The 17,664-nt window shown below is 46.3% G+C and overlaps 1 protein-coding gene and 2 non-coding genes across 5 annotated transcripts in view; all 3 read right to left on the reverse strand.

The window, feature by feature from the left end:
* Nucleotides 1–17,664, reverse strand: part of LOC142572927 (uncharacterized) — a 104,542-nt gene that overhangs the window by 10,437 nt on the left and 76,441 nt on the right. The window contains exons 6-8 of one of the 3 annotated variants that reach the window (XR_012826169.1): nucleotides 9,361–9,648; nucleotides 6,888–7,061; nucleotides 3,249–3,356 (exon numbers count right to left, since the gene is read on the reverse strand). Coding sequence is in view for 2 of the 3 variants with exons in the window: in XM_075682385.1 (XP_075538500.1) it covers nucleotides 6,927–7,061; nucleotides 9,361–9,765 (540 nt within the window). In the remaining variant the exon portion in view is untranslated. Of the gene's footprint in view, nucleotides 1–3,248; nucleotides 3,357–6,887; nucleotides 7,062–9,360; nucleotides 9,847–17,664 lie in introns of those variants that run through there. The other 2 variants (XM_075682385.1, XM_075682386.1) reach the window with 2 other exon arrangements.
* On the reverse strand, nucleotides 5,008–5,082 carry TRNAS-GGA (transfer RNA serine (anticodon GGA)). Its single transcript has one exon. It is a non-coding gene; the product is annotated as a tRNA-Ser (tRNA).
* Nucleotides 5,289–5,363, reverse strand: TRNAS-GGA (transfer RNA serine (anticodon GGA)). Its single transcript has one exon. It is a non-coding gene; the product is annotated as a tRNA-Ser (tRNA).

The raw sequence follows: 17,664 nt of genomic DNA on the forward strand, positions 1-17,664 counted from the left end.
ACAGGCCGCACTCTAGGCCTGTTTATGCAATTTCATCAACACGCGCCTTTTTTTAATCCGGTGGAAAATTGTGCGGCACAGGAATTCGAACCAGGGAGCTCTTGCACGCGAGGCGGGTGTTCTACCTCTACGCCACCGCTGCACAACTCCGGCTACATTTACGTAAGATAAATATGTATGTTGGTGTACAAGTTGGTTCATAGTTTTTAAGGGGTGACAAAACGCTGCTTCCTCTTTTGTGATTTCTTCACCTCAGTTCGGGAGCTGTTCTAACATAATGATCTGCAGGTGCGGTATAAAAGGACGCGGCAAATTGTGTTCATGGTCACTCAGGAAGTTAAGTGGCTATTTCATTGTTTATTGGATAAGTGTGAATTTAGCTTCGCTGTTTATAAATTTAGAGAAGTTCCACAGAGATGAGGAAATTTCCAGGAAATCCCTAATTCCGCACTATTTAGGCTTTCATCTACGGTGTAATTATTTTTCTCTCATCGGAAATAAATCGATTACACATTAAAAACTGCCAAGTCACTACGCGCTTATGCACCACTGCAGCAATAGTTGTATGGACGCCATGCGTAAATCCAGCACGCTGTCGCTCAGGAAGTGTCAGGACACTTACACAGGCAGTTCCTTGTAGCTTTCAATGCCAAAACAGGAGTAGCTGGTAAAGTAACAATAACCAGAATAAAACACCTGAAATTGTCCCTGCCCCTTGACTTTCTCAGTACCAGTGTTATACATTAATGGCGCCGTCCATTCGCACGTGGCATTACGATTGACACGTTCGAGTACGGAGCTACACAAACTTTTTCTTAGTTTGTGAACTTCCTTCATGACTGTGGGAAAAATGGCTGCGCATCCGGTTGGATGCGAAGTGATCCGGACTGGAACGTTGCCAGGCACACTTCCTAATTTTATTTTTCGGAAATGTTTCTCTAGTTTTCTATATCTGTAAGACTTCCAAAGTTAATTAATCTTGACTTGTTATGCAACTACGAAGATGGCAAAAAAGTTATATTTGTTCCATAATGTTGCCATTGACATGATTTTATTCCTGTTATCAGTGAGTGCACCCGTTTATCTTTAAGCCTTGGCTAGCTTTAGCATGGCGATCTGTAAAGTTCCTCTATTTTTCCGTTTTTCTGTGCTACTTACCCTCCCTCCTATTGTCAATCCGAGTGTTACAGCCCAGTCAGCAAAGATTATTTCTCAGTTCCTCCTCTACACCATGTTTATAATAAAAAACTAGTTAGTTTTCCTACTGCTACTGCTACTCCAAGGTGGTCCTGTCCACGTCACCCTATGCTTCTGCGCATTCGACATTGGAGAAGCCTGATTCTCAGGCTCCGCCTTAGGATCAGGTGTGTAAAGCACAGAGCACAAATGCTCTGTGCTTTACACTTTGTTTCCTCTAATAAGTCGAGTTTTCAATACGGTCACCTGTCGGCGCCATGCTTCGGCTTTCGACAATGTAATGGCTAAATCGCGAGCCTGTGTTTCTTGATATTGTCTGCCCCATGTGTCCGACTTCCGTGATCTGAATATCTTAATGCACCACACTTTAAGTCCACAATGCTCGATCGTAGACATATAACCAAAAGCCTTGATGATGCAAATAATCTAGTTAAGATAATCACATTGCCGCATCCGCAGTGCGACTAGGATGGCGACGATAAGAAGATATCTCGGCATTTAAAGGAAACACAGCGAACAAGAAGTTACTAGCACGCGATATTACACCACCCATTACTTTTACTGTACCTGCTGACTAATGCGTTCGTCCCTCGTTTCCGACGCCGTCACACTAGTGGAAGTGCAGAGTAAAGCAACCTGATGGTAGGGACTCCTACTATGACCCACACACGCATCCCAAACAATCAACCTCTCGTCAAAACTCCTGAGCACCGATTCAGCCACCGCATGCTTGGCCTGAGCCCCGCATTCTCCGCCATTTTAGTTCCGACCAGCATGGAAATCTCTATATCAGCGAATTGCCTTCCTTCACAGATGGAAAATCTTTCCCAGGGACTTTTTAGCATCCTCAGGTTCTGGACATCGTCCGTGGCGTCCCGTTTGGAAACTTTGAGGACTGGCTTGATCGACATGAACGCGTTGCAAATGTCAACGAGTGGAGCGCCGAACAAAAAAATTGTGTACATTAATTTCCAATAGAAGACAGCGCTCGCACGTGGTTCCAGAACAGTGAATCGTGCTGCTAAACCTGGAGCGACTTTCGATACCAGCTAATAGATAAACTCTCCAGTTCTGACCAGTGCGTTTACGCACAAGAGCTTATCGAAGTGCGCTTTCAGAAACAGCGAAAGAGACGCCGTGTATGCCGAGCATATGGCCCGCTTATTTCAGAGAGCTAACCCCGATATGCGCGATACCGAGAAAGTGCGCCTTCTCATGCGGGGAATTACAGGGCAATTGTTTGCAGGCTTGGTACAAAACCCACCAACCACGATAGACGAATTCATCAAGGAGGCAACTATAATCGAGTGAGCCGTTCAGCTACACTGCCGACTCTTTCAGCGCCTGTCCAATAACACATTCATGAGCGCCACCGTTTATAATCCCTGTATTGGCGAAAGCTCATCCGCAGAATAATGTGGGTGGAGTTGCAAAGCGTGGCTGCTCCATCCACAGAGGGAGCAGTCGCTTCTGTCACTGGAATCTTACGCCAGGAGCTGTGGCAAGCCTTTCGATCGCCCACGCCGCGCCCAGAAACACGCCCCTTGAGGTTTGCCGATGTAGTTAGTCGGCCTCCACCTCCACCTTCAACAACGTGGTTCCATCCGCGACCTGTTATCTCCTCCTCGTGTTAGGGGAAGCCTGGGAGACGACCACCAGCTCTCCGAACCAACCTAGTGCACACACCCTACCGTCGAGAAGTCTGCTTCTACAACGGTTAACTGGGTCACATTGTCCGTAACTTCTGTAATCCAGAAGTCGCGTTCGGAGGCTTTTCGCGGGCAGCTTTCCCGTGCTATGAATACCGTCGTGCCGATTAATAACGTCGGTCAACCAAGCCGCTTAGTCAAATCGTCGCTGGCGCTGTTGGTCACATCTATGTTACTCTTTCCCCAGCCACCAAAGTTTCGTCAAGGCCCATTCCCCTAGTCCTCGCGGGCGAAACTAACGGCCGCGGTCTTCAAGGGGAATTTTATTCGGATATTTCAAAGGAACATGTTTCTTACTGGGAATCACTATCAAGCAAACATCAGGAGAAACATGCAGCTTACCAGTAGTCGGGTCGACGGCGTTTCAACGGGGCGTCTGATGGCGCAACAGGCCTGACTGCTTCAGGATGACGGCGAAGGCCATCAGGTAGTCGTCTCGAGCCAATGTTGCTGTAAGGTGTTCAATTTGGTGGTTAGTGGCTTCTTATGTGACTCTAAAGAGTTGTTATGAGGGATAAATATGCCAAGTTTAAGCACCCCCAAAGGTTCTGGCTTGTTTCATTGTTAAAAACCTTACCTTTAAGACCATAAAAAATACTCTACATTACAGCGAACTAAAGCCACAGCTGCAGCAATTGAAGCAGTAATCTGGTTGAGCTAAAGAATTTCTCGCATGGAAGTTTATTTCATGCAGCTTACGTTTTGACAGTCGCCTCTATCATCATGATTACTTGCAGCAAAGGTCGCCCAGGAAACAAAAGCTGATTTCTTCTTGTAAACGGTTCCCTTGATGTCCGTGAGTGTAGGTTACGCATACTGTTTCTGAAGGTTGAACGCACGCAACTTGGCGGGCATGAAATACGGTCGGAATGATTGATCGGTTAAAGCTCTCAGTCGACATACGACGGGCATGTCTGTTTACCTGCTAGGGGTCGAAGGCCACTAAAGTGCTCTTTCCTATGTCGGTAAATAGACTCCAAAGGGAGCGTCAATGACTGTGCCCAATTTTTTCAACGCATCGAGGGAAAAGAAACACCAGTGAATGTAGTCTGGGTGCATTGGCAACAAATAGGACACATTTCACGGCTAGCCGCATCCTTCCGTTCACTGGAACTCTTTGTAGGGGTAATACTTTGGAACAATTAAACTAAGTCATAAACACTACCGTTAGAGAAAGTTTGGGGATGCGGACAAAAGCTCTTGAGAAGTCCATGAAGCTTGCATCACGAGACGCACGTTTGAGCCAAGATTTCGTAGCGGTATTTTTTTCTTCATATACTCGGTATGCACGCGTTGTCGGCCACACTCGTGGTCGCTTTAGGAGAGCGCATAATGGAAAAAGTGTGACAATCGAAATTGTGAGGCGCCTTGCTGTTACAATAGCAGAACGCAGCAATAGCTGAAAACCGGATACGCCGTCAGAAATTTATCGAGATGCAATGAATTTTGACACTGGTGAGTTGAAGATATAACGCTTGTAACATTTTGTCCGTATTCCGACAGGCAGCAGGCCATAGTTTAAAGGGAGTAGCGTTAATATATATGTTTCCATATTGTTGCTAATGCGAGCCATTGCAGGTGGGGAAATACGACAGAGCTTGAACTATATGCGGCGCTAGTGTCTACGGCATCTGCGAGGGAGGTGGTCTAGCCAGTATGGCAATGGTAACAGTACGCATTCTCCCCTAAACTTTGTTCTTGCTTTACAGGACTTAATGACGGTGTTAAATATTTTGGTTTGAACAAAATATGGCATTATACATGCAGCGCGCACTGGTTATGCTCGTCTTGCATGTGCAAAGGGAGTTGTTGCTTCTGTCCATTCAGAAAACGTATGGTTTGCCATTTGGAAAGATAAATCATAATAAAAAGTCCCAGAAGATATGCCAAGCAACGATCATGATTACCACAAATGTATGTGCTACATTCGTCCTTCTCATGCTAACTGAAGAATATGACGTAGTAGTTCTGCGGAAACCCGCAAGGTGGAGAGAAGTAATGAATGAAGGGAAAATGAGACATCCACCCGTTCGTAACAATTGCTACAAAGGAAACCCATACGGGTTCCTCGAAAGAAAAGCCTCATAGTTGAAGAAAAATTCGTCCTGGTCCGGGACTCGAACCCGGGACCACCGCCTTTCCGGGGCAGCCGCTCTACCATCTGAGCTAACCAGGCGGCTAGCAGATGGCAGAGCGAAGTCGAATTTGTCGACAACACGAAGCAAAGGCAAGAGTTTGACGTAGTAGTTCTGCGGAAACCCGCAAGGTGGAGAGAAGTAAGGAATAAAGGGAAAATGAGACATCCACCCGTTCGTAGAAATTGCTACAAAGGAAACCCATACGGGTTCCTCGAAAGAAAAGCCTCATAGTTGAAGAAAAATTCGTCCTGGTCCGGGACTCGAACCCGGGACCACCGCCTTTCCGGGGCGGCCGCTCTACCATCTGAGCTAACCAGGCGGCTAGCAGATGGCAGAGCGAAGTCGAATTTGTCGACAACACGAAGCAAAGGCAAGAGTTTGACGTAGTAGTTCTGCGGAAACCCGCAAGGTGGAGAGAAGTAATGAATAAAGGGAAAATGAGACATCCACCCGTTCGTAGCAATTGCTACAAAGGAAACCCATACGGGTTCCTCGAAAGAATAACGAGGAAAAACGAAGAAAAAAATATGAGGCTTTTCTTTCGAGGAACCCGTATGGGTTTCCTTTGTAGCAATTGCTACGAACGGGTGGATGTCTCATTTTCCCTTTATTCATTACTTCTCTCCACCTAGCGGGTTTCCGCAGAACTACTACGTCAAACTCTTGCCTTTGCTTCGTGTTGTCGACAAATTCGACTTCGCTCTGCCATCTGCTAGCCGCCTCGTTAGCTCAGATGGTAGAGCGGCTGCCCCGGAAAGGCGGTGGTCCCGGGTTCAAGTCCCGGACCAGGACGAATTTTTCTTCAACTATGAGGCTTTTCTTTCGAGGAACCCGTATGGGTTTCCTTTGTAGCAATTGCTACGAACGGGTGGATGTCTCATTTTCCCTTTATTCATAACTGAAGAATACTAGTATCAGATGTCAATCTAAGCAATTTAGTAGAAAACTTTACATGGTTGGCGCCACATCACTTTCTTTCCTCTTCACGATTGCTCAGTAGCGGCTGCAGAGCAAGCACTGCCTGGCTGTGTTGCGGCATTCAGACCAAATAGTGTGACCAATATTCAGCCACAGCATGTGCAACAAACCGCATCGCATGGTGGTACGCTCGGACGCATTGAAATGTATGAATTATGAAATACCTGAATTATACAGAGGTAGATGAACTATTATGCCATGCACGTGCAGTAAGTTTATCTTCTTCTGAAAGCCTAGTCATTTCTTCGGGAAAAACATTGATCATTTCAGTCTACGTGTATGGCCAACTGTAGTAGGTAACCAACAGTGCACTTATAGGACATTGCATCTAGGCAACTAATGTGTCCACCGGTACTGACGTGACAAAATACAAGTTTAGCAAGCTTATGTTTTTCTTTTAGCTGAAGCGGTCTGCTCTGCTCAGTCGGGTTTATCCTTGTAATTTGCTCACACCGCTCAGCGGGAACGTTAGCGGACAGGCTAATGAGCCTACGTACGACGCTCACATATGCAGCAGAACGTACACCCAGTATCCTTGGTAGAACTCTACGAACGTTCTGCTACGAAGCCGATTGAGCGGAGCGTGACGTAGCGTGTCGTTGACTTGTTTGCCAGTACCCAGCGACCTGGTAGCTCAGACGTCATGATAGCCGAGGATAGCGTTAACGAGGTCCTCCCAGAGGCTCCTAGGAGCCTCTGGGAGTGGCTGCGCGTACGCACTAGCTCGACAGCCGCCCAGATGCACAGAAAGGGCCAAGCCACGTCATTTTCCTGCAAGAAGTGCGCAGACTCCGAGACTCTGGAGCATCTCATCTGTGCCTGCTAATCGTTGGCGTAAGAATGTTCAATAGACACCAATGCCTACCGACGCCAGGGCCTTCCGACAGGGAAATAGACTGACGTGCTATTCCCTATTGCGCCTCCAGCTCTCCGCGCTGGCAAGCCTGCTGGAGTTCCGAGATTCAACTGGGGGATCGCCAAATTGTGAGCGCCCACTAGGTATCTGGCGTCTTTGCTGAGGACTCCCACCTGGCCACTTCTGCACATGACGGAGTCTACATCATCATCATCATCATCATCATCATAATCATCCTCATCATCGTCGTCGTCATCAGCCTGGTTACGCCCACAGCAGGGCAAAGGCATCTCCCATACTTCACCAACTACCCCGGTCATGTACTAATTGTGGCCATGTTGTCCCTTGCAAACTTCTTAATCTCATCCGCCCACCTAACTTTCTTCCGCCCCCTTCTACGCTTGCCTTCCATTGGAATCCAGTCCTTAACCCTTAATGATCATCGCTCATCTTCCCCCCTCTCATTACATGTCCTGCCCATGCCCATTTCTTTTTCTTGATTTCAACTAAGATGTCATTAACTCGCGTTTGTTCCCTCATCCATTCTGCTCTTTTCATATCCCTTAACATTACACCAATCATTCTTCTTTACGTAGCTCGTTGCATCGTCCTCTGTTAGGAATCTACTACCCCTCATACTAACTCTTCCTCTATCCACTTTCACTACCCACTCCCTCTTCCCTGACGACGCTGCACCATGGTGCCTCAAATGCTGCAGAATTATGCGTCAGTTCCTACTATACATGACTATCACCATCAACACATAGCGCGTCGTTAACACCTCTTGTAGACTCACTTAAGCAACATAAATTCATGCAGCCACCTCTGTGCATAACATGTCAGCGGTTCCCTGAGCAACGCTCTGCTAAAACACTCTATTACAACACTTTCCTTTCACCGTCCCGCGCATGCGTCCCTTGAGCACGCGGAACTCTTGAGATTACACATTTATTTTTCTGCTGTGACTGACGACTTAGCTGTCGGATTCTGAAATGAAGGCGTTGTGGGTTGTTTTTTTTTCTTTTCGGGAACTGCCCATAATAACTGTTTGCAAAACGGGATCACGGCAAATATTATGTTTGCCAAAGGTATCCTGTTTGGAGCTCCTTGGACGGGAGAGTACACGGTGTGATCTTGTTAGCGGAAACATTCTGAACTGAAGCTATCCTAACTTCTCTCTACACTGTAAAGCAAATTTGACTGCTATCAACTGCGCTGGTGTACAATGACGTCACCACGCCGCGCTCCCACAATCTGCGGGAAGCTGTGCCACCGCATAAAATTACGATGCTCTATCTATTACGCCACGGACGCATGCCTAAAATGCGGAATGAACAATCCTACGAGTTTTCCACGCACAAATTTGCGTTTTGAGACGCCCGAGGCGTTGGGCGCGTCGTAGAGCAGCAATCATAATAGCCGAGTGCACGAAAGCTCTAGCGGAAAACGAGTTACGGGACGCATTCATCACCGAAATTCAGTCCGCGTCCATCACAGTAACTGTGGCATTGTGGCATGTTGCTACAAGGCCAAGCACGTCGCATGCTGCGGTTGAGTGCTGTTTCAATGCTTTATAAATCCACCCCTTTATCTGCATGATCCACCATGCTGGCTGAAGGAAGCGTTCGTCATTGAAATTTGCAGCACGTATTTCGTCGTAATGCGCCATATCGCCATGCTGGCTGAAACTTTCGACAATTCCAGATTGCATGGCAGGTGGATAACTTGCAGATTCCACAATATGAATGTGCTTTCTTCGCCCTTTCTTCCTTCAGGGTGAGTAAGGTTGGATGATATCAGCACGTCAGCTAATTAACCAAAATCATTATTAAGTACTTCAACAGGTACGTTGGAAATGTATTGATACAGGATCGCGCCAGGGGAAATGGAAGCGAGTATATTAGTTTTAGAAGAGCTGCTGGTTGCTGTTTACCCCGAGAACCGCTCAAACTCATATCTTACGCTGAAGGATGAAAACGTAAAGTACGGCATCAAAACAAATAATACTTCATAGATGTGTGCGAATATTGGAAACAATGCATCAACCACAGTGAAGCCGTACAGATGATCTCTGTTACCACTCGGAAGTATGCTGCGTTTAATGGCTAATAGGTCCGTTTAAATCTATATAAGGAGTTTATATGGCATTTTTCTTTTTCTATTGCGTCCTTTTCTAGTGCGTGCATCAACTCATAATGGCTCAACCCAAGGTGGACGAAGATTCGTTAAAAAAGAAATTGAGACCACCAGTGCCCTGAGGAGGACAAAATTTTCTTCTCAACTGCCGAGGTTTCCGAGAAACCAAAAGGAGTCTTTATTTTCTTAGTGTGGTATGGGTGGATGACAATTTTCCTTCCATGAATCGTCGTTCACCTTGCGGACTTCCGCGGAGTAGAAGTGCCACGTGGGCATCATATGCCACAAGTCTAACGCTGTGGTTGATAGTATATCTCTGTTTCTGTATATATAAAATTTGACTCACAGTACTTATCGCCGATGGAACGCTGATGAACCAGCACCTCTCCCTGTCGCAGATGAAGTGCTGCAGGACCTGCCTTGCCTGGTTGAGGGAAAAACCGCGAGACAGCCGACTGCAGTACCGAAACGGGGCAGCCTTGAGCAAAGTCCCGGGGTCATCCTGCGGTAGCTTGCCACCAGGAACCACGAAAGCCAGCACACCACCGTTGAGGCTGTCTGCTGGGTAGATGGTCCCGACCTGAGATGGCAGCGACGTTGCCTCCACAGTAGTCTCGGTGTGCCTTCCGAACGACTGCGCGTGGAAGCGTGATTCCAGCTCATGCGTTTCTCGAGCGTCTAGTGCTCGAGCATGTTCCCGTGGCAACGCGCTCGAACGCGGCCAGCTCCTGCTTCCTCTTTTTCGCTCCATCTCTGAATTGCGCGTGCAGCGTTTTTGGCCAAAGATGAATACCTACAAAATCTTGACAACGAAGAGCCTTCTGGGCGTTGAATTTTTCTGCTACACAGCATACTGGGCCCTGAAGATGTTGGTAGTGGACTGGCGTTCCGTCAAAGAAAAGGGAGAAAGGTGGAGGATCACATTTTCAGTAATTCGCTGTTGCAGTATTATATGAAACTGGCTTGCATGCTTTAAGTGCATTGTCACATTAGGCCGTGTAACGTTCAAAAAAGAGTAAGAGGTTAGGTGTAGTTCATTAGACGAACAAAAAACGTTTAAAGATACAAAATGTTTTACTATGCCGCGTTAGGTGATATAGCTGCGCGCAATATTTACCTTGTGACACGGCGTCACGTCCAACAAGATAGTTGAAGAGCTGGCATTGCCTTCCCAGCAGCTTAAGTGATTTGTTTCTCGTTAGCAACTATGGGTCCGTTTAAATCTATATATGGCGTTTATATGGCATTTTTCCTTTTCTATTGCGTCCTTATTTTCTCACTTGCTGTTTCGAACACGTAGAAACAATAAGAACATGACGCGAACGATGGAATACACAGTTGTGTTCAGGCTATACTTGCTTCTTGATCGCGGATGCGAAGCTGTACTGCATAGCTTTAGCATGGCGCACATGAAAAAAAAAACAATCACACGAACAACATGATTTGTAAACAACAAGTTTAGTTTTAGAAGACAAGTGCAGAAACAAAGAACAAGAAGAAACTAATTATTTGTATTGCCCTAGATATGACTCAGAGCGCCTGTTAGTCATGCCGCTGCGAAGAACGAGAGCCTTTTCGACCAAGTGCTGCAGAAATTCTTCCGCTACGTCAGGCAGGCGGCCGACAAGGCGTAACGAAGCCAGCTCAAGCCAAGTCTGGGCGTCATCCTGGTGCAGCTTGCGAGCGAGAATCGCGAACACCAGCGGCGTACCGCGGATTTAGCACGCTGAGAAGGTCGTCAGAGCCTGCCTCGCCTATACCTCGGAGAAGCCACACTCGCGGCCGTCTTCTCGGTGCACCGACTAGAGCGAGAAAGCGGCGTTCCACCGACTGCGCGTGGGAGTGTGTGGTCGCAGATCTTGTCATCCTACCGGGATGTAATTCTACCTCTCAGCCCCTTGTAAATGAATGCTCGCGCCTTTGGACTAACTCTAATTGCTGTCGCTCGTGGACGATTCCGCTAACTTTTGCTGCGTGTTAACTAAGGTGGACGGCGTCGGCCGTGCACGCAGGAGCCTCGGAGGAAGGAACTTCACTCTTTGGGATACGTTTCGAGACTGGTTTATTTACAAAAGATAGATCGAAGAAAGGGAAAGGGAAAGGGAGAAGTTACACAAAGTCCACGTTCTCTTTTGGCCGCACCGAGGCCTTCGTCCTTGTCGGGGGCGCCCGCGCCTCGCACTGAGTAGGCGGTTCGCCGAAAATCCGGCGGTACGGATCAGGTTGTTTGTAGATGCGCCGGTCGGCACGTGCTGCAGTGGGGCGCCTCTTGCCCGTTCGCCGGCTTCTTCTTTCTCTTTTGTCGTCGGTCCCCCATCCACGGGTGGACAATGTATGGTGCTCGTTTGCGACTTTCAACACCCCTTTACCCATTGTGGAGCACTGGGGAATAATTATGCAGAGCTTCACCGCACCAGCAGCGGCCGTAATAGGCTAATTCCAGCTAAGCGTCTGATAATATTGCTGATTTCCTTAATTTTAACATACCCACAATGGGGTTCGGCCCAGCAGAGGGTGATGCATTTAAAGTAAACAATATATTAGGAAGCTCGAGGCGCTATCTGCGTTAGCAAATATATGTACAAAAGGAATCGCGCAGCATTGAATAAACAGGAATGCAGTAAACTTCGAAATATTGCACGACAAATTTTAAGGATGGGTAAGGAGGATATTACGAAGGAACTGACTATAATGAGGTGGCCCTTCACTATAGTCGTAAGACTATATTGGCGAGTAACCGCAGCCGACGCGGGACCTGTGTAAGGCTAAACGTGTTCATCAGATTTTATGGCGCCGCTGAAAAGCGTAGGCCCACGAGTGCGGAGCCCATGATTCAAATCTCTTCGTGAGGAGCTTTTATAGGGTTGCTGCATTACTACTTTTTCTTTTACTTCGGCTTCTGCTATACGTTTTCCTTTGTACTTTGCTTCACCAGCACGCCTGACTCAAAGTACTCCTTCCAAGTGGAGCGGAGCGACCCGTTGCCTACCTCATAAAAAGGGGGTGGGGGTGTTAGTGAGAGCAGCATTCCGGGCTAAGTTGGTAAACCTGTACTCAAGTATTAGTGGGCTAGAAAGACAGGGACGTAAGGGAAGAAGACACACCAAGGGCAATCTTTCAACTAAATTTATTGTTCCACTGAATCGGTTTCACCGATTCAGGGGTACTATATTGTAGTGGTACAATTCATTTTGCCCCTACATTAATTTATTCAGTAGTACAATAAATTAAGTTGAAAGTATTCACTTAGCGTCTTTTTCTCTTACATCCATGTCTCCTTTGTTCTGCAACAATACTTTAGAAAAGTTGTGTTAGCTTTACGTGCCACTTCAGCTGCCACAGACCTAGGATAATGCCGCGATTTTACGTCGTTGCTGCGGGCCCGTGAAGTGCTAACACAGCACTACAAGAAATGAGCTACTATCACAGTCTCAAAACAGAAGTGATAGATCACTTCTATGCAAGAAAAATTTTAATGTGGGATGCGACATTGCAATGTCGTAAATGAAACGTCATATTGACGTGATTGACATCGTTGAAAATTCCGGGTAAATTGAAGATGCAGGAAGTCCGAATTTAATAAGACGGCTTGTTTTTTAGATGTTTCATTAATGTAGAATTTTCTTCATCTTGATCGAGCGATGTACGCCGTGACCGGCGAAACGGAAACTACACGGCCTTTCAAGGGAAGCTACGGGAAAGAGTCTACTATTTTATTAAGTACAAACCACAGTGACCCAGCCTGTTCTCCCAGTAAGTTCTGCGCAAAGACAGCGAATCCCAGCACGTTGGATACCGACACGTTTTATGGAAACTTGCGGAGGGCAGGGATGAACGCCAATAATTCTTGAAAAGTGGGTCTTCAGATCAGGCAATTAAGAGCTGCCATCGTCCTATACCGGCGTATATGGAAGCACCAGTTGTCTTTCGTTGTGCCTACACCTTACTTTACCATTCTTCGCTAAGAATGCATCCTACATCGCCTTTGTCCTTATGACATCGCTGCACTCAGGTCCATTCCCATCCACTGATTTAAACTTTATATATCGGCACAGCTTGTGGGCGGTGCAACGCCGAGCGAGATATTAAAACTGTGACCTCCCATGCGTAAGCACATATGGACGAGAAATATCTCGTTGAATAGGACATGAAGGACAACCAAACCCATCACACTTTCTCGTATAACTTTTATTAACAGGTTGACTAGAGCTTAGTTTAAAAATTTTCCAACAAGTGACGCTGAATGCTGCATTTCCTTTTCAGTTCGACAACCCATGACCAATAGGCGAAATCTGCTTCCATACGAAGATGTCCCGGTAATACCACAAACCACTGCAGCCTGATTTCCTGATATCCGCGAACTTCTTGGCAAAAAGAAAAATCGCATTTCCCTATCACACAAGTTTTGCACCGACTGTAAAATGAGGTGCCCGCAAGTCGTTGTATGCACAACAACAGTCTCGCACAGAAAGGTCGCAGTTCTTGTCCACAAATACGTCTGAAAAGTCATGCACGCAAATATGCGCATGAATTCAATCCAGAGGAGGCCGGATCAGTTCATTGACATATAATGAACCTACACGAAGGCTCTCTGTCAGGGACCGTCTAACGTTTGTTAATATTTGTTTCGAAAGTCGCTATCTGAAAATGTCAGTTGCGCCCAGCAACCAAACCTTCCAGATCTCTTTGCAATTATAACTCAGAATTGTAAGTTATAATAAATAACAATATTAACACTTAGATTCAACCGTACATATAGCGTGAGTATACATGAGAGATTACGGTACAATTTACAGTAGAATCGAACGATCGTTTTAAGACCCGCCGTGGTTGCTCAGTGGCTATGGTGTTGGGCTGCTGATCAGGAGGTCGCGGGATAGAATCCCGGCCGCGGCGGCCGCATTTCAATGGGGGCGAAATGCGAAAACACCCGTGTACTTAGATTTAGGTGCACGTTAAAGAACCCCAGGTGGTCGAAATTTCCGGAGTCCTCCACTACGGCGTGCCTCATAATCAGAAAGTGGTTTTGGCACGTTAAATCCCATAATTTTAAATCGTTTTAAGGGGGAGAACGCAACACAATTAGCTTCGTACGAATCGGCTGCGGTTCGCAATGTGCGCGCTTATAAGAGATTGATCTACAGCAATATCCTTTTGAGGCGTTTGGCTTTTGTTAATGGTTGTTTGGAAGGTCTCTAGCAGAACGCAAATATAGGCAAACCTTCCGAAACTCTTCGAAACGAATAAATCATAAGGGAGAAATTCAAACGATAAATATTAATGAAAATATTAACGCATAAATCCATAGATGCGGAGCTGACAAAGTGAATATGTGCACCTAAATAGGCTAGATTACGGAATAGGCGTCAACCATAGTTGCTACTGATAAATCAAAAGCAGTGTCTGGCTTTTGTTGATGGTTGTTTGGAAGGTCGCGAGGTGAAATAACATGATAGCAAACGTTCCTGAACTTTTAGGCAAGCCTACCGGAACTCTTTCGCAAACCTTCCAGAACTCTTTCAAACAAATCAATTATGACGCAGAAATTCAAATCGATAAATAATAACAGAAATAGTGACGCATAAATTGATAGATACACAGCGTACAAAATTAATATGTACGCTTAAATTGCCTAGACTCCGAAATACGCGCGAACAGAAGTCGCTACTGATAAATCTCCAGCTACATCTGGTCTTTGTTGATGGTTCTTTGGAACGTCGCTACATGAAAAACCATGTCGGCAAACCTTCCTGAACTATTAGGAAAGTATACCGGAACTCTTCATAACGAATCAATTAAAACACAGAAACTAAAACAAGCAAAATCAACGAAAACATTTACGCATAAATCAAGAAATAAGTACCCAACGAAATGAATATGCGTGCATAAATATACTACAATCCGAAATTGGCGCGAGATATGGTCGTGAGATATAAACGCACAAGTCGCGCATGAATATGCCCCCAACAAAGCAAGGGCGTGAAGAACTGCGTCCTACAGTTCGACTCTTTAAACACGTGATCTCGCGGCCCGGCAGGGACTGATGACAGCGTGGCCTAAGCACTCCTGATGCATGGTCGAATTCACGGCGTGGAGCCCCGCGGCCAAGCCTGTGCGCTCTCGACTGTGGCTTTCAAGGCCGACGACCGGCTGGCCTCGTCCTTGTACTCGGTGGCTTCTATGCGTGGCCCTCCGCGGTAGCGGTGACATCGGGCGCATGCGCGAACACAGCCATGGAAAACCCGGTGGCCGAGTCAGCTCCTCTAGGCAGATGGCATTTCTCCATGTGTCGCTGGTGGGCCAAGGGCTGATGTGTTGCCCGGCTGCAGTTTCGCGGCGATCGTCAACTGCGAAATGAAGGCAGTGTCTCGAATACCCTGGGGAATACTTTACTGCACAGAAGGTGGCATTTCAAAGCATTCGCGATGAACTACTTGGACAACCTTAGAGGACCGCGAGCTTTTCGCAGTATGTTGTACGTTCCCGGTAAAGGGCGGCGTTTTCGAAAGATAATTGTGAATTACAGTTGTTTAGGCGTGCACTGGTGAGAACCTAGTCGGTGCAAAACCGACCTAATAGAAGTAAGCTTATTATCATAAAGTGAGAACAAAGTTGATTGACCAGAGTTATTTCATAAATGAAATGCAAATTTCATTTATGATATTTGCATTTGTGCATTTGCATTTTGCATTTGTGCGGCCTGATCCCGGTGACCACAACCGTTAACGCACTCCCCCACCAGAGCAGGATTGGCCACCCTGGTGCAGCACTTGGCCACAGCCTCCTATATGAATACAACAATCAAAAACCGGCCCTCAATCCCCAGCAGGTGCGAAGCAACTGACCACGGCGGCGGTCAGACCTGTGACGCAGCAGAGGGTGCTAAGAATCCCTGGGTCCGGACAGGCCGCTATTGGAATCTGAACCTGGCAACGTTTAACGCTAGAACGTTATCTACTGAGGCGAGTCTAGCAGTGCTATTGGAGGAATCAGAGGGCAGTAAATGGGATATAATAGGGCTCGGTGAAGTTAGGAGGACAAATGAAACATACTAAAAAGAGGGCACGTCCTGTGCTACCGGGGCCTAGCGGAGAGACGAGAACTAGGAGTCGGATTCCTGATGAATAAGACTATAGCTGGTAACATACAAGAATTCTATGGCATTGAAGAGAGGGTCACTGAGTAAGCGGTAAGAGGGAAAATAGAGGAATTCCAGATCAAGCTACAGAACAGGTATACGGCTTTAACTCAGGAAGAGGACCTTAGTGTTGAAGCAAGGAACGACAATCTTGTGGGCTTCATTAAGGGGTCTGCAATAGAAGTCGGTGGTAACTCCGTTAGACAGGATTCCAGTAAGCTATCGCAGGAGACGAAATATCTGATCAAGAAAGGACAATGTATGAAAGCCACTAACCCTACAGCTAGAATAGAACTGGCAAGACTATCGAAGTTAATCAACAAGCGTAAGACAGCTGACAAGAAACTAGGAATCGGCAAGAATCAGATGTATGCTTTAAGAGACCATAGCCGGCAATATCATTTCTAATATGGATGAGATAGTCCAAGTGGCTGAGGAGTTCTATAGAGATTTATGCAGTACCAGTGGGACCCGTGACGATAATGGAAGAAAGAGCAGTCTAGAGGAACTTGAAATCCCAAAGATAACGCCGGTAGAAGTAAAGAAAACAATGGGAGCTTTGCAAAGGAGGAAGGCAGCTGCGGAGGATGAGGTAACAGCAGATTTGCTGAAGGATGGTGCGCAGATTATTCTAGAAAAACTGGTCAACTTGTATGCGGAACACCTCCTGACCTCGAGCGTACCAGAATCTTGGAAGAACGCTAACATAATCCTAATCCATAAGAAAGGTGACACCGAAGACTTGAAAAATTGTAGACCGATCAGCTTACTGTCCGTGGCCTACAAAGTATTTACTAAGGTAATCGCAAATAGAATAAGAAAACCTTAGACTTCTGTCAAGCAAAGGACGAGGCAGGATTCCGTACAGGCTACTCAAGAATAGACCATATTCACACAATCAATCAGGTGATGGAGAAATGTGTGGAATATAACCAACCCTTATATATAGCTTTCATTGATTACGAGAAACCGCCTGATTCAGTCGAAACCTCAGCAGTCATGGAGGCATTACTGTATCAGTGTGTAGATGAGTCGTATGTAAACATACTGAAAGATATCTTTAGCGACTCCACAGTCACCGTGGTCATCCATAAAGAAGGCAACAAAATCCCAATAAAGAAATGTGTCAGGCAGGGAGATACGATGTTTCCAATTTTATTCACAGCGTGTTTACTGGAGGTATTCCGAGGCCTGGATAGGGAAGAATTTGGGATAAAAGTTAATGGAGAATACCTTAGTAACTTGTGATTCGCTGATGGTATTGCCTTGCTTAGGAACTCAGGGGATCAATTGCAATGCATGGTCACTGACCTGGAGCAGCAAATCAGAAGGGTGGGTCTAAAAATTTTTCTGCATTAAACTAAAGTAATGTTTAACTCGTCTCGGAAGAGAAGAGCAGATTACGATAGGTAGCGAGGCACTGGAAGTGATAAGGGAGTACATCTACTTAAGGCAGGTAAGGACTATGGATGCGGATCATGAGACTGAAATAATCAGAATAAGAATGGGCTG

The sequence above is a fragment of the Dermacentor variabilis genome, chromosome 2, assembly GCF_050947875.1.
Source record: "Dermacentor variabilis isolate Ectoservices chromosome 2, ASM5094787v1, whole genome shotgun sequence".
NCBI lineage: Eukaryota > Metazoa > Arthropoda > Arachnida > Ixodida > Ixodidae > Dermacentor > Dermacentor variabilis.